General features: G+C 40.6%; 4 protein-coding genes across 6 annotated transcripts; 3 read left to right on the top strand and 1 right to left on the bottom strand.

The window, feature by feature from the left end:
• Window positions 1–583: 583 nt before the first annotated feature.
• Window positions 584–10,686, top strand: stx16 (syntaxin 16). Of its 3 annotated transcripts, none has more exons than XM_033627312.2 (8): window positions 584–1,014; window positions 5,066–5,173; window positions 5,329–5,469; window positions 5,724–5,886; window positions 6,052–6,140; window positions 6,893–7,036; window positions 8,459–8,539; window positions 8,903–10,686. In XM_033627312.2, exons 1-8 carry the CDS (start codon window positions 934–936, stop codon window positions 9,002–9,004), a joined length of 909 nt encoding a protein of 302 aa, XP_033483203.1. In that variant the 5' UTR covers window positions 584–933; the 3' UTR covers window positions 9,005–10,686. The 3 variants fall into 3 exon arrangements, with proteins under 3 accessions (XP_033483203.1, XP_033483201.1, XP_078021730.1); XM_033627310.2 differs by having other exon boundaries at window positions 584–1,059; XM_078165604.1 differs by lacking the exon at window positions 584–1,014 and adding an exon at window positions 1,086–4,941.
• A 609-nt stretch (window positions 10,687–11,295) lies between these two features.
• Window positions 11,296–14,774, top strand: LOC117256437 (EEF1A lysine methyltransferase 3-like). Its single transcript, XM_033625856.2, has 3 exons — window positions 11,296–12,045; window positions 12,131–12,242; window positions 12,683–14,774. The coding sequence occupies exons 1-3, from the start codon at window positions 11,884–11,886 to the stop codon at window positions 13,078–13,080; spliced, it is 672 nt and encodes a 223-aa protein (XP_033481747.2). The 5' UTR covers window positions 11,296–11,883; the 3' UTR covers window positions 13,081–14,774.
• A 1,523-nt stretch (window positions 14,775–16,297) lies between these two features.
• On the top strand, window positions 16,298–21,597 carry LOC144461886 (uncharacterized). The gene is made up of 2 exons (XM_078165700.1): window positions 16,298–16,472; window positions 16,764–21,597. The coding sequence occupies exons 1-2, from the start codon at window positions 16,345–16,347 to the stop codon at window positions 21,163–21,165; spliced, it is 4,530 nt and encodes a 1,509-aa protein (XP_078021826.1). The 5' UTR covers window positions 16,298–16,344; the 3' UTR covers window positions 21,166–21,597.
• Window positions 21,598–22,020: 423 nt separating this feature from the next.
• Window positions 22,021–25,281, bottom strand: cnpy2 (canopy FGF signaling regulator 2). The gene is made up of 6 exons (XM_033625876.2): window positions 25,168–25,281; window positions 24,873–24,979; window positions 24,662–24,777; window positions 23,866–24,063; window positions 23,647–23,743; window positions 22,021–23,490 (listed from the first exon to the last, which is right to left on the bottom strand). The coding sequence occupies exons 2-6, from the start codon at window positions 24,970–24,972 to the stop codon at window positions 23,447–23,449; spliced, it is 555 nt and encodes a 184-aa protein (XP_033481767.1). The 5' UTR covers window positions 24,973–24,979; window positions 25,168–25,281; the 3' UTR covers window positions 22,021–23,446.
• Window positions 25,282–26,934: the final 1,653 nt, after the last annotated feature.

The following is a 26,934-nucleotide window of genomic DNA, read 5'->3' as shown; positions in this document are numbered from 1 at the left end:
AGTTTATTAATGGTTTTTCTAGTTCATGTAGAATAAGCATTGATTTTGTTGTAGATTGCTACAATTTTACCAAAAGAAAAGAAATTAAAAAGAAGAGAAAAGAAAATCATAACACATGTGGGTTTGCATTTTTGCGAGCATATAGCCTATAGCAAATGGCACCATTTTAAATTTAATGTGCGCTCTTTTCTGAACACAGTAGTTCTGAGGTGGCAATCTGAATCATTCGCAAGGGCCCCACCCCACCCCACGGGCCCCAGTGCAACTTCACTACCTACACTGTCTGTATTTATGCCCCTGACCAGTGGTGTAGCGGTAGTTGATGAAGTGGATACACTACTAGGTAGATGTATGGATATATTATACTCTTCTATATATTCCAATGGATTTTTAGCTGATAGGTGGATATACTAGTCTATAAATGACCACAGAAAGATGTGGGAATACCCCGTATACCTGAGTATATCCTCTACTACACCACTGACTTTAACAAACCGTATTGCTGTCTCTTCGCCGAGACAGTGGGTGGCGGTATTGGCCCTCAGTCACACTTTAAAGCCGCAGTATATGAGTAGTAGAAGAAGAAGCACTCTACGCAGGTGTTTACGTTTCCTCACTTCCGTAGCTGCATACAGCGGAATAACGTTTCTTATCTAACGTTAAATCCCCAAATTTGAGAAGAAACTATCGGTCATGTCTCTGATTTTTAACATAAGTATTAGAGATGCCTGACAGATAATTATTATTAAGGTCTTCTGCTGTCCACAGTAGGCGCTGTATCGCGAGTTTTCCACATCTTTCATCGCAGGCAAAGCTAAAGCTAAAGCTAGCGGTGTGTTAGCTGCGGGTCAGCGGCAGTGGACCTGATTTAATAAAACGTCGCCTGATCCGCATTTTGTCCAGTGTTAATTTTAGATATCAAACAAGGCAGTCATGGCCACTAGGCGTCTGACCGATGCCTTCTTGTTAATGCGGAACAATGCAATCCAAAACCGGCAGATATTGGCTGAGCAAGTGAGTACATACGACCCCCGTCTGAGTACACGTAGCAATGCTGCGGTGAGTGGTCTGCATCGTTTTGACATTTTACTGTGTGTGTTTGCATATAGCCAGTCACTGAACTGTGGTAGCTAGATACAGTTGTGTGTAAGTAGCTGCTAGACATTACTGAGGAGTATTTCTACGCCGGTAGTGTTTCACCTCAGGACTGATTGTTTAATGTGACTCAGTGGGGTGATGGAGGAGGATGAAGAGGGGCGTGCAGGTACATTATCCAGCTCGTATTAGCTTAATATCTAAAGTAAATGTAAACAATTGAGATAATTAGCTAACTATTAGTTAGCATTTCTTCACTTCTGAGATAAAATATACGTTTGTTGAATAAAATGTGTGGGGTTTTGTTAAAGTTAAAGCATGTTTCTAGTGTCCACATATTGCTTTTCACTAGTAAATGGTGTGCAGTGGCTCCTACATTGTAATTTGATCTAGTCTAGATTAAATTGTACCTGTAACCTGTAACTGATTGTTCCACTAGAATTTAGCTGGTGTTTTCCTGTACTATTAAATGTGTGACACAAACTAAGGCAAAGGGATTTGCTGTATAAGATTCCTGAAGACTGCAGCTTATCATTCAAAAATGCTGATAATCATTTGGTTTATCTCCAGTGGAGACATGATGAAGACGACTTTTAGTGGCATTGATAAATAAACTGTATTATAGTTATCAGTCACATCTGGCCAGATATCCAGTCTGCATGACTAGGTCAGTGTCAGGGTTGATACAGGTCCAGCTGATGGGATGACTGCATCACCCCCATACAAAACCCCCGTCATCATCTACCTGTGCACTGTCAGTTAAAATGTATTGCTGTTTCTATTACTACACAGCACAAAGTAGTCCACTGTTTCCTCCTGTTCCCTGGCACATTTTAGATGCTTAAGCACAGTTTACAGCTCTCCTGTGTTTACACTGGAGTTCACCATACGTCTCCAGTAGAGGAGGCCAGGTGCAGGATACACAGCACAGCAGGCAGGTGCAGGGTGCGTGCGACCAGTCACACTCCATTGTGAACATTTTAACCAGTCATCTGCTCGCTGAGGTAGATTTATTTCTGCCAGCAGCCTGGGCACCCAGAGGCAATGATGATGTACTGATATCCCATTAGCTGAAGATGCATTTCCTAAAATATGCTGCTCATCATTTCTTTCCTCTCATACTGTATTTTCCCTGCTGTTCCTGATGGCTTGGAGAGGCTTTCAATGACACAAATAAATCAGCACAGCCAAACCTACAGAGTGGAGACCTTTTAAATGGTTGCGGCTCCTGGATGGACACTGCCTGATCGTGCATCACTGTGTATGACACAGCGTAGTGTGTTGGGGTTTACCTCAGCAAGTAGGCTAGGGAACCAATAGTGATGCTGTGGCCTGGTGCTCCAGAGCTGAAAACATTTTGTGAAAAATGATTCATGCCCTGTGTTCAGCAGATGAATTGCTCATACACAGTCTCCACCGAGAGCAAAAAACGTCACCCGTTTGTTGCTCAGTCATTCACCTGCATGTTTACAAGGGCGCAATCAGTAAGTGATAGTGATCACGGACAAGCCCAGGAATTTGATTGTGGATAGCTAGACCTTCCTGGCTCATGGATTGTCTGTAAACCCATGGGATCCTGTTTTTTTTTTTCTTTTTAAATCTGTTTACATCATCTTTCCACATATTCTTTAATGGAAAATAGCTTTAGTGTTTTTCCCTTAACAGTAGCTTTCTAAGGAGTAAATTCTATTAAAAAGTGTGTTAAAGAATAGTGAAAGATCTCTACACATCCTGGAAGAGAGCTATAATTTTGACCCTGTTATCTTCTTAACAAGATCTACTTGCACTCTTAAACAAAACCTCCTTCAGCGCCTTGCTGACACTTATTATACTGTACCAAGTAGGCTTGGGCAGTATCAAGGTACTTAGAAATCTGGAAGGTATGATTTTCAATAGTATCAAATATACAGACACTCCTCTTTCTATTAAAGTGATGCTGAGATGCTGTATGGAGGTGATGCAGTAGTAGTGCGAAGGACACACCACCTGATGTCAGTCTGTACAGTTGGAACAGGCAGCTGTTATGAGAAAGATGGCTACTGCGAGTTGAGTGATAACGTTACAGGACTAGTAAAAAAGAAAAATGTCTCTGCCCCTGTTAAAGAGTGATTTAGGTTTAGTCCCAATAATAAAGGTAAGCCAGCCAACACGGAGGAAGCTGAGTGCAGTCGCACATACTGTCTGTTTCCGACACAACAGCGAGTGTAATCAGATCTTCTAGCAAGAATTTGAGAAGAGCACTTACTTCTTATCTGTTCATTGTTTTATGGGCCATAAGTGTTTCAATCCAGCAAGACTCAGAGGTTTATTGCATATTAAACACATGCACAGCACTGTAGGCTAGACAATGACATACATGATGCACACATACAGAAATACAGTCATATACCTCAGTGAAATGTCACAAAGGTATGAAAAATAGATACTGCCCAAGCCTAGTTCCAAGAATATTGTATTAACAGTTATATTCATCGTCTTATATCTCACTTGTCTTGCATGGTATATGTTAAGTGTATGTTTAGTCTCATTGTCCTTGTATCAGACTTCATCCATATATGTTTAAAACTGTGTTGATTTAAATGTCTCTGCTCTGTCCACCAATGTCAAAAAGATGATGTTGGTACATTAATTGGTGGTAAAACTCTGTCTGAGTTGAAAAGTAATTACATCAACAACAGTCGAGCTACAAAGTGAAAGCTGAAAAAATATGTAGCAAAATATGTAGTAAAATATGTATGTAGGTGTTTTTCCTCCTTGAAGTTACTTGTTCAGCAGTCAGTACTTAAATGTCATTTTACAGTGATGCAATTAGGGCCAAGCAGTATATCTATAATATCAATATTGTAATATCAGACTAAATATTGTCATAAATTACGGATATCTTGATTTGGTAAGTGATGTGGTACCTGGTTTTGAAGGTTGCATTAAAGTGATGTAATTTTCTGAACTTACCAGACTGTTCTAGCTGTTCAATTATTTGCCTTTACCCACTCATCATAGCCACATTACTGATGCTAGTCAAATATCTCATTGTGTAAATATTTTGTGAAAGCTCCAAAAGTCAACCAATATCGAGGTATTTGGCCAAAAATGTTGTGATATTTGATTTTATCCACATCACCCTGCCCTAAGTGCAGTTATGATGTGCATATGTGTCCTCAGGCTGAAATATATTTGCACTGAGTAGAAGGCAATGACTCAACTAAAGCTCCTTTGTTTGCCTTTAGAAGATGCACATTCAGCTCACTGAGGCTGCTGCGCACTTGGGTTTTAAAATAACTGACTTTGCCAGAAGGCAGCAGGGCCTTTGTCAGTTCAAACAAGATAGACACATTTGAGACATAATTATCCAAAACAAGGCACAGTGACTTTTGAATTTTCTGTTACATATTAACTTTCTGCTCTTTAAAATGTCCTTTGTGTATAACTCAGCCTTTTTAGTTTATCTTGAGGCTTTTCTCTCTCTTTATTCTCACTGTTTCCTACATTTAATGATTTGTTTAAAGTGGAATTATTGTGCAGGTAGTGTACAGATAAGTATGATTTATTTTTTGCATTCACACTCTAGTTTTACACTTTTGAATATACACACAAAAACTCAGGACAAATGATCAGATTTCATCTCAGCAGCCAGACCTTTTGTTCGTCTGCTGTACAGTAATTATTATTCGCATTTCAAATTAATTAGTCCTTCAGGCGAGTGGATGCTGAAACTTTTTTTAGTATTCACTGCTGATTTTTTTTCGGGGCTCACTTTCTGTTACTTCTGTCTTTCTCTCCTTTTCCTTGTTCTCTATTGGATGGGACCAATCTGCTATCTGCCAATCACATTAGGAGCTTGATGAGGTATTGTTGTTTCCTTCATGGTAGAATTACCAAAGCTGCATTAAATGCAACACACATAAGCATGTTGAATTATTATATATAATGTTGTACTAGAATAATGTATTTTTTTGTGTGTGTTTTTAAGTTGGCTGATGATCGAATGGCCCTGGTGTCAGGAATTAGTCTGGATCCTGAAGCAGCCATTGGAGTCACCAAGAAACTTCCCCCCAAATGGATAGAGGGGGTTGATGAGGTGAGGCAAACACTTTTGTATTGTAACAAAAATGTAGAGACCTGTATGTAAAAGGCTGACCCAATCCTGAGATCCTAAACTGGTGAAATCTTCCGTATGAGCCCTATAATTTGTGTACAAAGTAACGCCTCGTGGCTTTTAACCATACCTTTCAGATCCAGTATGAACTCACACGTATTCGGCAGAAGATGAAGGATCTGGCCTTACTTCATGACAAGCATATGAATCGGCCCACACTTGATGACAGTAGTGAGGAGGAGCACGCCATAGAAATCACTACTCAAGAGATCACACAGGTACAGTCATTTACCAGTGTAGAAACAGAGATAACAAGTAAATGCTGTAACCTTTTTTTTTCTATTAGTAACACTGTCTATTTCTAGTATGTTTCTACTTGAGCACAGAGTCATAAGAGTATTATATAGTATTGATTGTCTATCTTCATTTTGTTTTAGGGTGTTGATATGAACACCTCTGACTTTATTACAGGTTGAATCATTTGAAAAGAGATTCCTCTCTGCTTTCCCCACTCATTTTGTGTTATTTGTAGATGTTTCATCGATGCCAGCGAGCTGTAACGGGTCTGCAGTCTCGTTGTGGCCACTGCACCGAGCAGGAGGAGAGGCTATTGAGAAACGTGGTCTCGTCCCTGGCACAGAGCCTGCAGGAGCTGTCCACCAATTTCAGGCACACACAGTCCGGCTACCTAAAACGTAAGAACTGCATTAAAGCTGGAATTGGTCTTCCTGAATTTTCATTCCTCATTGTTTCCGCCTCTCACACTTGGGCACCATTACCAAGGATACATCATTTCTTTCTTATACGTAGTGTTTGTTTTCCATCTCATCCAAGCATCACATCATTGGTTTATATTCCAGGGATGAAGAATCGCGAGGAGAGATCAAAGCACTTTTTTGACTCTGGACCCCTAATGGAAGAGGATGAAGATTTAGCTGTATATGACAAGGTGACCAGCTTTGTAAAATTTGTTAAAGGGAAACTTTGCCTGTTTTCAACCAGCTCTGTATCATTGCAGTGTGTGCAGATGAACAGTGGCTTGGCTTACAGCCATGTCGTAAGTGCCTGGAAATCCCGCAATGGATACCATACTGGACTCAGTGGATGGGCGGGGAGTTCTGGGTGCTCATGGCATGGGGGTTAACCAAATGCCCTTCATCGGCTCACATTTCCCAACAGTCCGATGATGCAGAGCTGGTTAAAAATCTGTTTCCCTTTTAAGTTATTTAAAAAACACCATTGACAGTTCCACTACCATTTTCTTTGGCTTAGGTGTCCTGGATACAGTACAGTAACAGAGGAGATACTTCATATTGTTAGTATTAGGACAGATAAGATGAACAAACATGCACACTCATTTATTGATTCAGGTTCCACTGTATTATGCAAATTTAAATTTAGCATCTGTACATATCATATTTTTCACATCAGTTTTGTCAGTTTTTATTAATCCCACTAAACGACAGTAAATTGAATAAACAAGTATATGTTTTATAGAATAAAACATAACAAATTGTATATCTACTATCACAAACGAAATAATTGCAGCATAACTGCTTGTTTTTCTTTTCAATTTTGATGTAAAATAAAAAGAACTGGGTCCGAATTGTGTCTGCTGAGGCTGTTGCTGCAGGTGTTGTTGCATTTGGAGAAATGATTGTACTATAAAATCACTTAATTTTTTATTTTTGTTTGTTTCAGGGGTTCACAGATGACCAGCTGATGCTGGTGGAACAGAACACAATTATGGTGGAAGAACGAGAGAGGGAGATCCGACAGATAGTGCAGTCCATCTCAGACCTGAATGAGATATTCCGGGACTTGGCTGGAATGGTGGTGGAACAGGTATTTGAAGCAGCCCTGACAAGCTTACACATAATTAATTAGGAGACTTAGAGGGATAGTTAGCATCTGTTGAAGTGGGGTTGTATGAGGTACTCACCCATTCTCAAGTGTATTACCTACAGCAAGTGGCTGTCAGTATGCACCCAGTTTGGAGAAACAAATAATAGTACCATTATGTAAGCTAAGCAATGTACCCATGTGGACAGGGTTGTGAGAAAACATATTATTATATTAAGCCACCCAAAAAAATCAATTTCAGTTCAAGTATATGCCATCTGTAGAATATTTTCACCACTCTACCTTGATATTGGCCCTTTATGACGGGGAACTGGAACCGTTATCTATGCTCTCTTCAAGGCCACTAGACCCCAGTAATTTTACCTCACAGAACACAGGAGTTGCTAGTCTACCCCCTGGCACAAGTCCAGTGACACAGGTACCAAAGAAAAACATTCCTGTTCTCCATGTACATGTCTGGGGTTATCAGTGAGTTGTTTTAATGACTTCCAAAAATAGTCGGGTTTCCATCGACCTATTTTTATTCGCATTTTCAACAATTGCGAAAAAAAACTTGAATGGAAACGCCAGAAATTCAAAAAAAGGCCGAAATATCGCAAAAAAGTTTTTAGGCTTGGAGGGGGTGGAAAAGTCAGTGTATCGATATTAGGAAAATGCGACTTTTGGCAATAGAAACAGATTTAGCGAATAAACCATGGCGTAGGCTACTGAATCCTACTTCTACTTCACTCACACATCTGTGTGAACTTAGAGAGAGGTAATTACTCCAGTGTCAGGTGAGTGTATTTCACAACTTGCCTGAATAGACTGGATGTGTTGAATACCGCTGCATCATGTGCGCTGCCTGGTGTACCAACACAGACATCACGGCATTATGTAGGCTACGCTGACAGCGCTGATATGAGTGTGATGAGAGCTCTTGCAATAGCCAAAGAAGTTCCCAGGGAATCTCTCCATCTCGTCGTAGTCGTGGATGTGCCGGTAATTGTTTACATCATTTATGGACATGAGATGCTACGTCATCTCACGGCGCCCTCTTCTTCTACGGGTGTTGTTTTGCATTTTTATTTTTCATGAGAAGCGCCACCTTCTGCTCGACCTGTTGACTCCCAATACTCACAAAACAATAATGAATGGAAACGTGCATAAATTTGCATTTTCTTTTGCGCATTTTCACAAAATTCGCTTAAAATTTGCGATACATTTGGATGGAAACCCAGCTAATGTAAAGCATTGTGACATGCATTTTATATTTCATACTTGTATGAAGAGAGCTTGAATGAGAATTGTTTCCATCAGTGTAAGTACCACACCAAACTGTTAATAACACTGCCTTTGTTTAAAGTAAAGAATCAACAACTAAAATCATTTTCCTCTGATAACAAAATTCCCTTTTCCCTGCAGGGCACCGTTCTTGACAGAATTGACTTCAATGTGGAGCAATCTTGTGTGAAAACAGAAGATGGTCTGAAACAGTTACAAAAGGTAAAAGCAAAATACTCACGTCTTAATAAACTTGTGACCTTTTTGGTCAGGTGACCTTTTATTTTTAATTACAAATTTACTGTTCAGATTGCTGTTAATTTTACATTTATTTCCTAATCGGTAATTTTGTTTGATAATTAATACTGTAGCTTTGAAACTAATGATGAATGTCAAGAACCGCAAAGAAAACAAAAAGGAAACTATTAGCAAAGACACAATTATGATATAATCTACCATATCTATTTCAAACAGGATCCACAAACTAAGTTTCTTGCATGATGATAAGACAGATTGTTGGTCTTGATTAATTAAATTAAAATCAAGTGAAATACAGTGTTTAACATTTGTTTATTTTCTGTGCAGGCGGAACAGTATCAGAAGAAAAACAGAAAGATGCTGGTCATTTTGATCCTCTTTGTGATAGTCATGGTTCTAATTATTATTCTTTTTGGAACAAAGTTTTAATTATGCATTCCTCTGGCTTTTTGTTTTCTGTGTGGGTGTTTGTTGTGCATCTGTGTGGACTTGGACTTGGTCTCGGTTCTACTCAAAACAAAGCTGACTGCCTTTCATACCCGCCAGGAAACTTTAAGGAGAATTCCTCGTCCCTTTGCAGGTGCACTTTGGGCTGTCTGGAGATATTTTGTGGTTGATTTTAATGAAAGAAACAATCAACAATCTGTTTGAGTCGTGGCTATTCTATCAAGTCACTCGTACCCTTTGCCAAGACTGTGTGACGGAGGTTTGTCAAATCCGACTACGTTGACATACGATATGTGTCTTAACAAATGAGAACACTTTGTGGTGTATAAAAATGGACTACTAATGTTTAAATGCTGAAGCAGAGTGTTCTCTTCTTCAACTCAAAGCACGAATTGTGATGTTTGTTGTGACAATACATCATTTCTGTCCAGTTTCATAGCAAACATGTAGTTTCTGTGTGCAAGATGTGACAAGAACGAATGTTTGTAAAAGAGAAACAAGCATTAGATCCCATTTCACTGCAAATTTATTTTCATTCCAACATTATATTTACGTCCCAGCTCAGTATTTTACCTTGAATGATGAAAAAAGAAAATTGTATAAGGACAGTACCAGATATGATTAGACTAGTCATTCAGTACCAGAAATATTCCTTTGGTTTAAGGACCACCTGTTTTGTTTTGTATTTTTAATCCCTTCACCCCCAAATTTAACAAGAATACTGAGACCTGTTGGCCTGAGGAAGACGTAGTCAGACGTGAGCTTCCTCCAACTCATCCTGTAATTTTGAAGTCATCCCTGTGTCACACCTGCTGCACTTTTCATGAAGTGCTCATTTTAAAACAATTAACTGTTTATGTTTTCAATGGTCCTTGCTTAAAGTGCTACCTTTTTTAAACTCTTGCAGTTTGCACATACTGAGGCCTGAGGGGAAGGCCAACTTTTATTCCTAGGGTGGTATAGGCATGACCCACCCTACTCTCCCTCTGACTGGCTAGTACTCGTTGCCCTCGTGGGCTGGATTGCTTGGGTTTAGGAATGTGGAGTGAGATGGGCTGGGATAACAGCGTCAGTGTTAGCAAATCTAAGACAGAGTAGAGCAGGTCGTGCCTTTACCACCCTAGGAAAAGAAGAACTTGCGAGGGGGAGGGTGGTTGTGTTATGGATGTAATACTACTGTCATCTGTATGATGAAAAAAATATTTATTTTGTAATAACTTCAAATAATCAAGAGTTTCAGAGGTGTTCTGTCTCAAGCAGAATCACTGTATACCGAGTAAAGTGTATCTGTAGTCTAAACCCAAGTTATTGTCCACTCCACTGAGAAAACTGTGATGTAGTCCAACACAAGCAGACATATGAAGACAGCATTATGATTTATTTTTTTCTTGTCAGATTGGACACATTAAATTTTAGTTGGCTGTGTTGGAATTTCTTTACGTGTTCTTGTGTTCTATAAAGACTGACAAGCGGAAATGATGAAGAGCTTTATTTAACATATCTGTACTCAGCTCTACACTTTATACATCTGTCGAATCATCTTTGTCATTGATGTGAAGTTATGTGTGAAAAATGGTTGTCTTAGTGGTACTCTACTTAAGTTTTGTTTCCCAGACAAAACGGTGAGGAGACAGCAACTTTTTTTTAATAAACCTGGAACATGATGGTGTGCAGTGTGTTTTGAATTGCAGCACTGATGCATAGGTAGTGTCCAAACAACTGATTATAAATTATACCAACTATTTTGATAACTGAATAATAATGTAAACCACTTTTTAAGCAACAATGCCAAACATGTAAATTAGATATGCTTCGGTTTTCAACTGTTGGTCAGGACAAAATAAGCAATTTGAGGACCTGACATTTATACAGTTTCAATGTTTTATTCACCAAATGATTCATCAAGAGAACAATTAGCAGACTGATAAAGAAAATTAAAGGTAGCTGCAGGTCTACTCATAAGTTACTATACATGAGATCATGCGTTATTTTTGAAAGCAGACACTTGTCTCACTTAAAACTCTGTCTATGAATATTTAAGAGAACATCTTGTTTGTTTTGCAATGCAAAATTTGAGGGGGGTAACTGCTGCTGTGATTGTCACTGTTATGAGGGTAGGAAGCACCTGACGTCATGGTAGTATAATACCCAAATCCCACGGTTAATGGTAGGTTGTTTGTAGTTTTTGCCCTCAAACGACATCAGCGACATGGGATGTACGAAGTTTAAGTATTAATGTAATTACAGGATTACATTACTCTACATATCAAAATATTGTAGGTTACTTAAGACTACACTGCTCCTCCTTTAGGAGATCATTACTGTTATTTGATAGGTCCCCTAACCCGGAAGTCAAGTGTGTTCTTGTGACATTTCAAATTAAAAGCCTAGTACAAACCTTAATTGAGATAGAGAAGCCTAAGTCAACAACACCCAGTCTCTGTCATTAAAGAAGTAACGTTAATACATTCTAATAAAATACATGGGCAATATAATTCACAGCTTCATTTCTTTCTCGGGCCAAATACTGAAAGTCGAAACAACCCCAGCTAACTCAGCTGTCAATGTTGTTGGCTAACGTTAGCTAGCTAACTCGAAGCAAAGAGTTTCGCTTACAGATACAGAAATAGCGTAAGAGCTAACCGCCTAATAACAGCGGCGAAAATAGCTTCTCAATCTCTACAAATTTCGTGACGACCTCGCAGAAGCTTTTGACATTTCTCATTTAACTTATGGCTACTTTTAGCTGATTGAGACAAGCTACCTTAGCTAATGCTACTTCACTGTCTGGCTGGTGTTGGTGCTCGTGCTCGTTTGCGGACTTGATACCAAGTGAACCGCTTTTATTTACAGTCCTAACCATGACTTGTGAAGGACACGAAGACGACCCGTTCCCTGTTGACGACTGTCTGTTTGCGGACACATTTTCTCAAGATAGCGTGTACACTTTAGTCGGCCAGGAGCTAAGGATACGACAGGTGTTCGGTGCCAACCTCGGCGTGGCTGCCCCGGTGTGGGAAGCTGTAAGAGCCTGTTTGGTTTATGTTGGAGTCATGAAAATATACCTACTAAATCAGTGTGTCTAACGATAAGGGTGTGTGTTCACAGGCGTTAAACTTGTGTCGTTACTTGGAGGAGCAGTCGCTGGAGTTGAGAGGGAAGCGCATCATAGAGCTGGGAGCAGGGACTGGTGTGGTTGGTATCTTGGCAGCACGCCTCGGTATGTTGTTCCTGTCATTGTCTGCACTGCGGAGGAATACATTCACCTTAATGACTATGAGTGGCATTATACGCTCCTGAAACTCTCCTGGCTGGTTGCTTATGTAGAAAGTAATTTTCGTGTACCAGGCTCTCTACTTATCCATTGGAGAGTCCCTTCAGTAACTCCTAATAACCTCATGTCCAACCACACTTCAGTCTACCGATATGTAACTCAAAGGTGCTCCCACCAGAGGCACTGCACACATGCTGCAGCTGCCACAGCAGCTCAGTGTCAGCTTCACTCATTCAGCGTTGTCAAACATCCTGAGTATTTTCTGTATGTATTGACAGCACCTGAATGTGTCCTATGTGGTGCATCATCCATAAATAAGATATAACTGCAGTGTGTAAAGCATCTTGAGAGTTTTATTGACAGCACATTTGAATCCAATTTTCCAGGTGCAGACGTGACCCTCACAGATCTTCCTTTGGCTCTCCCACAACTTCAGGCCAACGTCTCTGCGAACATGCCATCAGATGGTTGGCCTTCTACCCCTCCCGACGTCCTCCCTCTGTCCTGGGGTGAGGACCACATGAACTTTCCCTCTGACTGGGATCTGGTTCTCTGTGCAGATATAATTTACCTCCCAGAGACTTACCCACTGCTAGTGGATACACTGGCTCATTTGTGCATGAACGTAGCAGTGGTGTATCTCTCCTCCAAAATGCGAAAAGAGCATGAGACTCCAAGTTTCTATGAAGTATTTCTACCCAGCAGATTTAATGTGGAGCTTGTGCACCGTGATGACAATCAAAACATTAATATCTACAGGGCATCCCTGAGGAAAGACCAGTGACAGCAGGGGCAACCTGCTGGGATTTGGATTAGTTACTGTACTGGGACCAGTCATGACTCTGGTTTCTTGGGTGCCTTTTTAAAAGATTTAAACCAAACTAACTAAAAACAATAAAAACATCACTGTGCAAAATGCACATCTGTCAGAGACAACAGCTCCTTGTTGTTTTCAGATAATCTAATGTTGATGTCAACCTTCTATCAAGTGGCTAATTCATCACTTAAAAGTACTGAGTTTTAACTGATTTTGTTTTTTGTTTTTTTTTACTTTAAGCTGCAATTTTGTGTCTTATAAAGCAACCACAACTTGTTACATTAATTTATATACCCTCATAAACACATTAGAGAGCTTGCTCCTAGTGGGTTTTCCTTGTACTGACAAATGTTCAGCTAATCAATCTGTTGTAATTCTACAGACATTAAATGTATGTGCTACATTTACAGGTACAGGTCAGAGTTGAGTTTACATGGTCTTTTGATCAAATAGTGGAGCACTGTTAAATAACTACTTCTTGTTTACTTAGTTGAACATTGGTTTGTTCAAATGAAGTGGTACTTTTATTTAGATATTTATATGGCTATTATACTGACCATTTTCAGTCACTTAAAAACCTGTAATAGCTATTAATATTTACTTGTTACTTGTTACAATAATCATATTTTCTTGTCTTTTTCTTGGGGTTTTGGGCACCCTGTATCACCTCACACAACATATCCAAAATCAGAATTTTAATGGAACTGATTAAATATGGTAGCCTAAATATTTTTTCATTTTCTGTCACCAGCACTAAATTACAAGTTGTGAGCACACATTTTTATATAGTTTGCAACCAGTCATCAAAACATGTACAGGTTCTCTTTGTGGTTTTATAGAAATCAGCCTAAGGTTATGTTAATGATGTGAATATAAGAGTGACTTGGTTCTCAGCCTCTCATGTCTTGTCAAGACTTGTTGTCACTCCCACAGAGATCATCTCCGCCGGTACAGCTTCAGCCTGCGGTGCAGGTTTGCTTATAATCACGTGACTGGAAAATCCAGGTTTTTTAATTTCTCGGTTTTGATTCCATGTCGTCAATGCCATGCACAGTGGCAACGACGACAATCTCAGGCAACTTCTGCCCTACTTCTAAAAATTACATCTCACATTTCTTTTCCACATGACTGATCGCCCCCTCAATTAAAACACTTGACCATCTTAATGGGTTAATTTATCAATACAGATGACACAACGGCCTCTTTGTGCATTCTCAGAGATCCCAGCAAGGATGTTGAGCATGTTTCAAAGAGAGCTGAGCTGCGTTACCTTCAGATTACACTGAAAACAAGTCACATTGATCACAGCTGAAAACCAATTTTCTCATTAAATTGTTTACTATAAGTGACTGTGTCCTACATGAATACTCCACTTTGTGCTTAAGTTATAACAGTTTTATTAATTTTATGAGACGTGTGTATGAGTTTTTGTCTGTGGTCCTCTGAATAGTTTGAAGTAGACAGGGCTCTGTTGGATCCTGCATGCACCAATCAGGGTTAAAGCCATATTTGGATTAAAATCAGATGACATCTTTGGGATCGTTTGCTTTTGTTGCTGTAGGCCACTGCCCATCAAGTGTGATCCAGCCACACCCACACTATCCTGATGAAGCAGATTAATTGAGTTTGAGTGTTAAACTTAAATAAATCATGCCAAAGGATGTTGTTGTTGCTCATTTGGTGCTAAATATTTTATCTCATGCTAAGGTACTTTTCAGTGGGTTTAAATCAAACTAACACCAGTCCTCCCTCCACACAAGGTGATGGAGTCACTTACTAAACATCTTCCTCGTGATTATATCTGGGTCAAAACCTTTATCTACGGGCAGCATCAAAGCGCCCAAAGATGCGAAAACTGATCCTCTTTTGGTAATAATGCATACTTTAATGTAGTTGGTGTCATGCGTCTGTGTCTTCAGTGCAGTTTTACACCAGCTCTAGAAAGCTGGGTCCAATATATCAAAATATAATTCTCAAACTTTTGCCACATGGATTTTGTTCTCACCTGAAAATAAAGCAGGACTTAACTGAATATGGGGACATTTCCCTTTCATTGAATAAGTTGTTCATACCCAAAACAATATTGTTTTTATTGAGACATATAAAATCCAAAACAGAGCTCATCCCATCCCCAACTATTCTGTCAACATCAACAGATTGCCTGCCTCCCTGCAGCCTGCTGTCTGACCGTACTTCATCCCCTCTCTCCTGCTCTCTGCTGATGTACAGACTTTCTGTTCAGAGAAGGAAAGCCTGTTTGTTACGCTGGGGAGTTTCAAAGAAAGGGAGACAACCCATCCGCTGCCCGTCTCTCCCTCTGCTACAATTCAGCCGACAAAACAACAGATCCCTATCTACCATGCAGAGTCTGCTCGCGATCATGCCCAACACCTCCCACGCGAGTGTCATGCAAAGTGCACATCGCTGATTTTGTTGTCACTCACAATTATTTGGGCAAAGTTATGAAAACTGTGTATTGAGGATTTGGCGGTGTGGACCAGAGTGCCATTTGAGCTGATAGGAAACCATCCACTTAAAAAAACATAGTTAGTAGTTAAAACATACATTTTCCTCTTAAAAAGGATATTAGTGTTTAAAGTATAATCTTAATGATCAGTTTTTCTGTTAAGTAGTACGTGCAGCTGTGTGAGCAGTGACTTACTTGTAATTACGGTGTGAAATTTCATATTCTAATAATCCTAATAATCAGCCTGACAGCAAAATTACCATTAATCCCAATACAATGATGTCAAAGAGCCTTTTCCACCTGAAGCAAGTGTATGCCTAAAAGTCCGGTGGCAACCACATGAGAGTTGTTTTTATCTAAAAACCTGATTAAAAAATTCCTCAGTGGTATTTGAACAGGGCATGTTGGCTGGATGAGAGGAGGATGGGCTACAGTGACAGGGGAGTGTGTGCGTGTGTTTGTGTGTGTGTGGAGTGGGAGGGGGGCTGAAAACCACCGTCCTTTTAAAACAAGTTGTCCTGTTTGGACTTCATTAGACCTCATATCACTTCATGAGCAGCACGGACAATAATCTGATAACAACAATTAAAGGTATGTGTCGTATGTGTGAACTGACCTCTCCATATAACAGTATCTACATTGCAGATGAGACTTTATTTTTATGTTAGTTTTTCTATTTAGAAATCACATGTATGCTCATAATAATGTTTTTAAATCTTCAGATTTTAGCCATTTTGAGGACATTTTGAAATAGTTAAATATATATGATCCTTTTTTCCATATTTCAGATCTGTGTATTAGACCAAACCATGGAGTTCTGGCCCGAGAATCAGGGACAGACGCCTCTATACTCCAAATTTGGTACTGTCCCTGGGAGAAATTGTTCACATAAGTGAGTGCTATGATTGCTATTTCAATCAGTGTAATCGTTGGGTGATATAGTTTGTTGCCATTTTTCTGTTTGACAAACTTTAAACTTGATTTGTACTTAACTTGACTAACTTTAACACTGACTGCACAGTAGTCGTGATATGTATAGATTGCTGTTAAGTGATGATAAAAGGTGCCACCTGTCATGGGAAATCTCTCTAAAACACACGTCAAGAAATTAAAAGTGATGTGAAAGATTGTTTTTGCTGAAATTATCTGAATTTACTAACATTTTCCACCATTTCTCCCACAGCTACCATGACAGACATCAGGTTCCCCATTATCCACTGTACTACGGTGAGCAGCAGGATCAAGGCAGGGAGTCCAGTTACTGGACTGTACCAGGATCGAGAACAGGAGGGGCTCCGCAGGAGTACACTAACTGGACGGACAATGAGCTGACCACCCCGTCTTCTTCTCACTTCCCTTTTATTCTGGACCGTCACGCTCAGCAGCATCAGGACCTGGGAGACTATCAGCTGCATGAAGCCAGAGACAGAGAGTGGACAGCAGCTCAGCGAGCAGCGAGGGAATATGAGCGAGGACTTCTGAGGGAGGGATGGCAGAGGAGGTGGGAGCCATGTGGTCCTGTCCGCTACAACAGGGAAGTTTCTGCTAAGAGGAGCGACAGCAGCTATAGAGAGCTTGAGGCTTGGGCAGCTCGATACAGCCATTCCCTTCCAAGGAGGAGACGTATAGAGGCAGAGCTGAGGGGTGCCTCTCAGGGACTGTTGGAGAGCAGCAGGGCTCCAGAGAAGGACAGCAGGAGTGGAACAGATCCTCGAGTGGCAGCGCTGCAACAAGTCAGACAATCTGCAAGCATCAGAGAGTCAGGACTGTGGGATAGAGGGGGCAGACAGCAAGCTCCAACCTATTATCCATCACAAACTCCTGCCACTGACACAAGTCACATGCTGGACATAAAAGAAAAGACCGGCTACCAGCGGAGGGTGTTCAGCCAACCTCCTGGCTATATTGCTCCTCCTCCCTATGACAGCCCACATAAAGGTTCACCCATACTGCAACACTGTGACACCAGTTGGGAGCAAGAAGGTAAGAGACAAGCCCACTGGTCACAGCCCGCACTCAGAAAGCAGGATGCCTCTGTAGCTCTAAAGGATCACAGAAAAGAAGAGAAAGAGGAGTTTACAAAGCCAGATGTGAATCAAAAAATCTTCACAGAGCTTGAAGGACTAAAGCAGCGACGACAGGAAACAGATGCTTTATTGGCAAGCAGTCCTTTGAGTATCCAGGACACACATATACAGCATGAGGGTACGCTGTCTCTGCAACAGCCACAAGTGTTACAAGCAGTTGAGAATAAAAAGATAAATGAGGAACCACTCTCAAAAGTGATTGAAGGAAGGAAGTTCAGATTAAACAAAAAGGCAGGTGGGATGACCATATTCTGCTTGGTGTCTCGAATAGCAGGCACCACAGAAAGTCCATCCTTGCCAATTTGTATGTCGCAAACAAACATTCAAAACAAAGAATTGGGAGGCGTTTCTCAAGGTCTAAAAGACAGTAGTGGCATTAATCAAACACACAAACTTGCAGATGAGGTAGACTTCCGAGCGCCACCACTCACAGACCAGTCAAACACTGCTGATGCTAGAAACGTCAAAGCCAAACAGGAGGAGACACCAACTTGTGTAGAAAGTGAGATGCTTGAGGATAATCTATCAAACAAAGCAGATGTTGTTTCCCCAGAAAAAGCAAATACAAATGATGCTGATTCTACATTTAGGAGACAAGTTGCTCAGTCGGTGCAGCCTGTGTCAGTCAAATATCCTTTGTGGAGGGAGCCTAGTATCACAAGCAGGGTTGAAGCTGAGAGTTCAGCCACATGTTTGAAGGAAAACAGCAAGGAAGGAGAATCAGATGTTCTGGACCCTGGCAAAGTTCATCCGATTGATGTTGAAGTTAGGAGACTGGACATCAAGACAGACACAGAATCTGAGGACAGTAAGGGTCTACTGGTTATTGACACAACCTGTGTTGTTGTTAAAATGGAGCTGATTCCATCACCCAAGAAAGAGCATGTTCACTATTTACACACTGAACACAGTCCACTTGATATTCAGTCGACTGACTCTCCAGAATTTGTCCAATCGAACAGTCAGATTAATCAGGATGTGGCAACTGACCATAACGCAGAAGCAAACCCCTTCCATGTGGAAGAAATGCCAGAGACTGAACTAGACTCAGATCTTACCGAGGAAAAGGCACCCGAGGAAGAAAGTGAAATCTCCTCCCTTTGCATCTCCTCTTCTCCAGTTTCTGAAAGGGAAACATTGGAGCAGCGTGCTGAAAGGATCCTAGGAATCCCTCTACATGACTGCGTTACTAAGCAACAACCTGAAGATGCAACATCACTTACTGACTCATGTGTGGAGGACCAGGAGGTTGAACTGTCTCAAATTAAAGATAACGACATTGATGATGCAGATGAACAGATCCCAGAGGACACAAGAGAAGAGGGAGAGACACAGAATCAGTTTGAGGCTGGCCAAACTGATGAGTGTTTGCAAGAGAATGATGATGCCAGAGATCAGGCAGCAGATGGAGGCAGTGGGGATTTTGCAGGATTTCAGGATCGGGTGTCTGAAGAGCATTACACCGAGTCCCAACTCCAAATTGACGTCAAACCTTCCCTTGAAATTGAAACAACTGAGGATCCTCAGCTTAACCTTGCAAGTGAAGAGTGGACAACTGAGCAGGAAGAAAATAATATATCCTCTCACCATTCCTCTCAGTGTCACAGTCCAACCACCAACCTCTCAAATCCTTCTTTGCTTTTACCCGACCCAGACTGTGAAGAACCAAACCCTGCTCTTTCTCTCATGCTGTCATCCTCCGATCTTACACCTCTTATGCAAATCCCAGAATCAAACATAGAGGAAAGCCCTGATCCTGAGTTGATTGCCCTCAGTTGCACAGAAAACCTAGCTCCTCACCCTGAAACCTCATCTCTGCCTCACACTCCATCACCTCCTCCCCTTGAATTTACTGACTCCACTTTAATTACAGATGATTCCCCAAGTCCTTCTCCTCTTGGTTTAATTGATCAAACTGCAGAAACAGTGTCTGACATTGAGGACCAGGATGAAGAAGTTAAAACATCACAGCCAATCGACAATGAGATCAGTGATCTCGTTGAGGAACTTGCCAAAGACATGACAGAGGAGCTGCTGTCAGAGCAACAATATGAAAGTGGCCAACCAGATGATGATGATGCTTGTGTGAAAGAGAACAATGTCACTGATGAGCAGCAAACCAAAGAAGTCGATAAGGATCCTACAGATCATATTACGGAACAGACCCTTAAGATACTCCAGGAGAATGCCATAGAGGTCGACATTTTGCAGCAACAACTTGAATGTGTCCAGGCAGAGGATGTCGCTTGTGTAATAAAGAGTTATATGACTGAAGAGCAGCTACTAAAAGAAGTCAGTGAGGATCCTACATGTCAAGAAAATGTGACTGACATTCAAACTCAAACAGAGGTCACTATTTTGCAGCAACAGTCTGATAATGGCCAAGAAGAGGATATTTGTCTAAAAGAAAGTTCTGTGACTGAGGAGCAATCACAAACAGAAGCTGATGCGGGTCCTACAGGTCTTGTGGAACAGACACCATCCATAGAAAATGCTACAGACTCTCAAACTCAAATAGAGACAGAACTTTTGCAGGACATTGAACCACAGACTGAACCCTCTGACTCTTCTTCTTTCTTGCCTTTAGTCTGTGAGGTGTCTCAATCACCTTTCGATGTGATCTCACCCTCTGAGCTTCCTTCTCCACCACACGAATCAAATGAGCCAGACGCAGAGTTTGTTTCTCTTTTTGGAAAAGTCTGTCCCTCGGTTTTAAATCCTGATTCTGCTCCTGCTGCTGGCATCTCAGAAGCTGTCCCTCCTCCTCTTCATGTGGACTCTTGTGAATCCCTTCAGTTCTCATCTTCTTCCTGCACTGATTCACCCCCAGTCCTGCCCTCCAGCTCTTCGACTCCTCCTCTCCAAGAGGGAAGTGGAAGAATTGACCCCGACTCACCCCTCAATGAAGAGCCCCAGTACCCCAAGTCCCTGTGGGATGCGGTAAATCGCATTAGGAAACATACAGCACCTGACTCTGAGAATGAGGAGGAGGAAGTGAGTGAGATGTGGGATCCAGAGAGTGTAGGGGAGGACTTGGGTTGCCCAGATGTGGTAGTGGGCATGAATTCTGAGAGGATTGTCCCTGATGGAGCAGGGCAACAGGAGGTTTCAGCTGAAGGAAGTGTTGAGGATGTAGAGGTTGGCCAAATACAGCAGGATCTGTGTCATGAAGAGCCAAGTGGACATGCTGAAGAGGACACACTGTCCTGCAGCAGCACCAGCAGCCACAGCTCTGGGGACACCGTTATTGTAGCAGATGAGGACGAGGTGGAAGAAACGGCACATGATGCCGGAACTGAAAGTAAGACAGGGAATGAAGGGGAGTTTCAGACAGCTGAGGGAGAGCAATGCTGCTCTGCTGAAGTAAAAGTTGAGACTACAGCTAAGGAGGACAGAGACAATGATGGAGATGAAAGCACCACAAATGAGTCTAGTCAAGGAGAGGAGGTCCCTGCTGAGACAGCGAATATAACAATTGAGGATGTGGAAATGATGTAAACAGAGCTAACAAAATGAAGAGGTGGTTTTCATGTCCTCGGAGGTCTCAGATGAAGGGATGACATTTTGTATATTTAATGTATTTTTTAGTTTCAATGTAATCTTAGAGCTTTTATTTTTGACAGATAGGTAATAGTGCATTTACTGTTGCTATGTAAAATATCCAAACTATCTCTGTTTGACAATCTATTTTTGTAAAGCAGATCTTTTTCTCAAAATCTATTTATCTGCTGTTTCTGGTAGATGGTGGTAGATGGTAGATGATAGTTTAAGGTAAATATATAGCTGCGAAAATATAAAAGTGGATGTAATAAGAGATTTGATTATTTGGAGTGACTTCATGGTGTGCTGATATTTCTGGCCCAAATCAATTGTTCTGTATTGTACGTAAATAAAAGGATTGAGTGCTGTGAAAAGTTCATCTCATATTGTGGTGATAGCGCTTTGCTTGCTTCTGTTTCCAAGGTCAAAAGTGAACTTTCATCATCAACATTTAGGCTAATGGACACAAAGTCCTTAAGTGAAATGAACATTTAAGAGTTAGCAATTTTTTGACAACTGAACAAAGATTGTGATCCAACCAAAAGCTCGAAAAACAGCAACAAAATGTGTCTTGTTGATCAAAAAGGAATCAAAATATAGCAGTTTGTCTTGTGATGATAACATGTTGAGAATGTATTTTTTGTACCTCTTATATTTTAGTCCAGTATTTAATTTGCTTTTAGTGCTCCTGCCTACAGTTTTGTCATCAGTTCATTTTTCTCAGTACAAATATTGTATGAGTGATAGTTGGAAGTTATAATTTAAAGTCGTGTCAAATGTATTTCTGTCAGTTAAAGACAAAACAGATGCAGACAACTTACAAAAAGTTTTATATAAAAAGGAAATGAGCTATGTTCACGAGACAGCAAGCTCATTTTTTCACACACTGAAAAATGAACAATAACAAAAATAGGTTTACATCGACAGTACAGCATGAAGACTTTGTAACTGAGAATGATTTGTAAAATTGGACTCAATGATCAGATTGTGGACTACAGCACACTCTAGTGGGGTTACACTGCACCTCAGTTTTACTAGACTGGACAAAAAACTTTTCTCTTAATGCACAGAACTAAAACTGCTTTAAATATCACATTTCAAGGAGCTATGAGCTGGTTGTTGTAGTGTTTAAAGAAAAAAAGAAGTGTCATTTACCTGAAGCTATAAACTATTTTATACTTAATTTGTCTGGTATAAATATATTTTTCTGCTCTGGATCAGAGGGGCAGCATGGAGGACAAGAAGACCACACACAACCACCGTTACTATTAACATATTTTAACATCAACATTTCAGCCATTTTAAACAAAATATTTTGTTGTCAAACAAATGAAAGTCCTTGGTGTGTGTTTTAAAGTGTATAGAGACTGCAAAACACTATACATTTTAAAACCCTCTATGCGGAGTGTGACATTGCATGGGAAGACATTTCTTCAGCAATAAAGGCACATTTTGTCATTTGAAGCAGCGAAACCAATTTCACTCAAATCCCAGATTGTCGTCATTTCTGATGGAACATAATGTGCCTTTAACTTTTCACTTTATCTGATGGAAATATTCATATGAAACAAGTTATTCCTGTGATCTTCCGAAAAAAATCGGTGAGCATAACAATTTTAGTAGATATAAAATAGAATTTGTCATCAAATGATTCTTTGATTGGTGAGCACTGATGTCCATTCACTATGAATAATAAGCACCAATGGTTTCAATGCACTTCTTCCTGGCTTTGGGAGAGACTTTATCAGAGCAAATGAATACAGACTTAAGGACCACTTGACCAAATTTCAGCCTGCTCTCTGTGTACTTGTGTGCTAAATTAGACTGCTTACTGTATATACACACAATTAATCCTGTAAGAAATCCTGTACACACTGGGAAGTATAACTTCATTTTTGCAGTTTCACAGTTTGTTTTTTCTGATGAGAACATCTGAAGGCTAGATAAGCCCTCACATGAAATACAGAATATTGAAGTATGATAACTTACAGTAAGAAAACAAGTGACAAGATAGTCAAAAGAGTTTCGGCTAAAAACGGAAAACTGGTCCTTAAATTGTCACAGACCACAGGAATAACACTTTAGTTTTCAGGTGGACTTCCTTATCTTACATATAGATTTGTACATGTCTTCCACTGCTGCCTTGGTGTAAACCGGTGATAGGAGACAACTGAAAATGTTACAGCACCTAATGTCTCCGTTTCAGCTGAGAAGAGATGGCATCCATGGCTAGATGATATCAAAGTTCGTCGTGGGGCATTTTCAGAGCGTGGTCACAGAGATCTGCAGAGCACACAGGACAGGAAAACATTTTTTTTTTTATTTAATGATGACATGATGATGATTTTTACTAGAGTACAGTGGCTGCAGGGAAACAACACAACAAGGGTGGACAACTCAGCATTAAAGAAAGCCATATTAAGCGAGCCAAAAACATACCAGTCCTCTTGCTGCAGAGTTTGTCTTTGACATTATCTGTCTCATGAGAGAAGAATTCAATGACTTCATCTTCATGCTGCTCAACAATTGTTTCGCACTGGAGAAACAAGTTAAAAGAAACTGTTACAAACTGCACAATTCACAGTATATATATAATGCAAGTCCATTGAAACATATGATGGTGCATTTAATAATCATTCGGTGCAATTTTGTACTCACTGCAAATTTTAAACTGCTTGTAACTCTTGAATCCAGCGTGGCCTCTGAGAGGTCCATGGCCTCACCGTCCCGAGACTTTATCCTAACGTAGGACTTCCTGTTTGTGGAAGAATCTGTACTCTCCCCGTAGTCAGCCATCCTCTCACACACTATCTCCATCAGCTCAAGGAGGTTTCCCTCTGAGCGAGCCAGAGGAACCTGGTGGCATCAAAGGTCATGAAGGACACAATTTAGTCAGCACTTGAAGTATTGAGTGTCTATAGACAGCCCAAATCGTGGTCACCTTACTGTAAATTATTAGCAACAGTGCTACTACTGGAGATTATTTCCATTACTGATTAATCTGCAGATTATTTTCTCAATTATCAATTAAATGTTAAGTCTATAAAACATAAGAAACAGTGATGGCCATTAAAATGTCCTTGAGCACAGGGGGATGTTATCAGATGTCTTATGCTGTGTGGCCAATTGTCCAAAACCCTATCAGACTCAGTTTGCTATCATGGAGGACAAAGAAATCTGAGAAGCTGTGACCAGAGAATGGTTGACATATTTTCTCTTTTAAAAATCTCTTTAACTATTAATCCTGCATCAAAATAGTTGACCAATCAGTTAGTAGTTAGATTTGTGGTAGCATCTTAATCCAATAAGAAACAGTTGATAAGTCAGCCCCTACTGTAATAAAACACACATGTAGCACTACTCCACTGTGCACTACTAGTAGTGAAGTAGTGCAGCCTCCAGAGTGGGTTGGACACATTACTACGTGGCTGTGCTGCTGCTGCTGCAGTCTCACCTCTCTGATGGACTGGCTGCCGTCCGGGTTGATCCTGAAGGATCCCGTCTGGATCATTTTCTTGGGATCTATCTGAGATATGGCCCACTCCATCTCATCTACCAGAGCCCTGCAAGCTGCGGGGAGCATAGGGAGAGGACACGCAGGCATTACTCCACCTCTGTGTGTGTTGTGTCCTGAACAGAGTGAGGCTTGAGACAGAGACACATACCACCACATCTGATGTCCTGTCCTTGCCTGGCTGCCTGGCTGAAGCTCAGGAGGAGACACAGAAGCACACACGGTGTGAGCAGCACGGCCGCTTCCCTCATCTTGCATCTAAACACAGATTACACCACAACACAGGCTGACACATCAACCGGCGAAAGAAACATTCAAGTGTAAGAAGTTAGCCGGTAAGCTCACAGCCAATGGTAGCTACAGTAACGTTTCCGTCCGACTAGCACGAACCGTAGGCAGGTTGTGACACAAACACACACAGTTTGTCACCTTTTCATTCAACTTACAAGTTCCTGGCAGTGTTTCCTCAGACCACCTTTACGCTCTTACACGCTGTTCCATCGCATTCGGTGGAAATGTGGTGACGTAGCAACGGAGCTGCTGGACAGGATGGAGCCGCGCGCGAGACAGCGCCGCCGCGTGGCCGGGAAGATGCCAACGGCTTCCTGTAGGGTTACCAAGGCAACCTCCCTGCGCAGAGCGGGCCTGCTTCACTAGAGGAATGTTGTTGGGTTTATAGTGGGAAAACCTGTTGTCGACTGATATTAACTGAAGACGAGCATGTGTTCAACTAACTAACTAACTAACTAACTAACTACAGCACTGTAGCTCACGTGACATGAAATTATTTTAATAATTAACATACTTTAGAAGAGGGCAGCCGCAGTCCAGCTACTACTAGCATACGACCCCTACACCAGGGGTGTCAAACTGAAGTTCATGGGCCTTATTCAGCCATATTTGATGTCAAGTGGGCCGGACCAATAAAACCATTGTATAATAACCTCAAAATAATAACAACCTTCACATTTTTCCTTTCATTTTAGTGTAAAGTACAAGTACATTTTAAAAACAGTTATGTATTTAATAACAGATGATGAACAGCCTGAGGTATCTTAAGAAAAAAGTGCATTTTTTAACAATATGTCTCAGTTTTTCCACAATCAGTCTACAACCAAGTTTTGGCCGTACCTTAGCTGCAGGGTTGCACCAAAAGTGTTTTAAAATAGAAGTCTGATACAGATTGTTTTGTACTGAAGCTGCTGGTTGGCAATATTTTGCACAATGCTCAATATCTTTAAGTATGACTACGAGAAGTATTTATTGTTTTTTCAGAGAACTGTATGCAGGTCGGGGTGGAAGAGCCTCTAAAGCAGCATTTTACATGAAGTAGGATACTCATTTAACTTGCCCCTGAATGCTGCACCTCTTAGCCTTCACAACTGCTTCAATATTAGGTGTGCAGAGTCATCTAGTGGGCTAGACTGGTGAAAGTGAGTTTTGAAAGTCACCCGATCAAACCTCTGCTATGGACTAAAATGTGCACTGTATTGCTCCTCAGCATTGGAGCTGTCAAATCAGAGACCGATGTAGATGAATTTCCCAGCACTCACAAAAGTAAAATATAAGGTGCATGGTACCAGGACATAGGCTAACTAAACAGAATTCAACTATTATAAATGTTACTATGTCTAACTTTTATGTTTTATGTCAAAATGTATTTTGTGGAGTGACCTAAATGCATGCCACCAGAATTAATAACCACTATACTGAGAAAACTGATGCTTAGAAGGCATTCAAATGGACCTAGGTTTGGTCCTTTGGATACAGTGAACCACAGGTGCTGAAGACATAAAACATAAAACTGAAGAACTATAGTGTTTTCTAATTGAAAAATTACAAAAATATATATTTCTCTGTCTTAGAAGAGCAACATTGTGTTTGGTCATCAAAATGAATATTTTCTACATTCAGCAGACTGGACGTTAAGATGTAACCAATAACAACCTCTACAGTGAACTGGATGGTCATATTTTGACAATTAACAGTATGCTATCTAAACTAATTTCTACAAATAAATAAACAGCAACATGAAGATTCATTCAGTGGGAATACGGAGCAGCTGACTGTGATTAATTCTACAGTTTTTTCCCCCCATAAGATTTTTATGAATAAGACCCGAGATACACTCCAGGAATGACTTCCTGTCCTTTCTTTTCCACTAAAGAAGATATAATACAGATACAGAAACAAAGATTTTGTAAGGCACAATA

Source organism: Epinephelus lanceolatus, chromosome 1 (assembly GCF_041903045.1).
Source record: "Epinephelus lanceolatus isolate andai-2023 chromosome 1, ASM4190304v1, whole genome shotgun sequence".
Taxonomy (NCBI): Eukaryota; Metazoa; Chordata; class Actinopteri; order Perciformes; family Serranidae; genus Epinephelus; species Epinephelus lanceolatus.
Note: the sequence above shows the minus strand (reverse complement) of the source record. Positions and strands in the feature narration are given on the sequence as shown.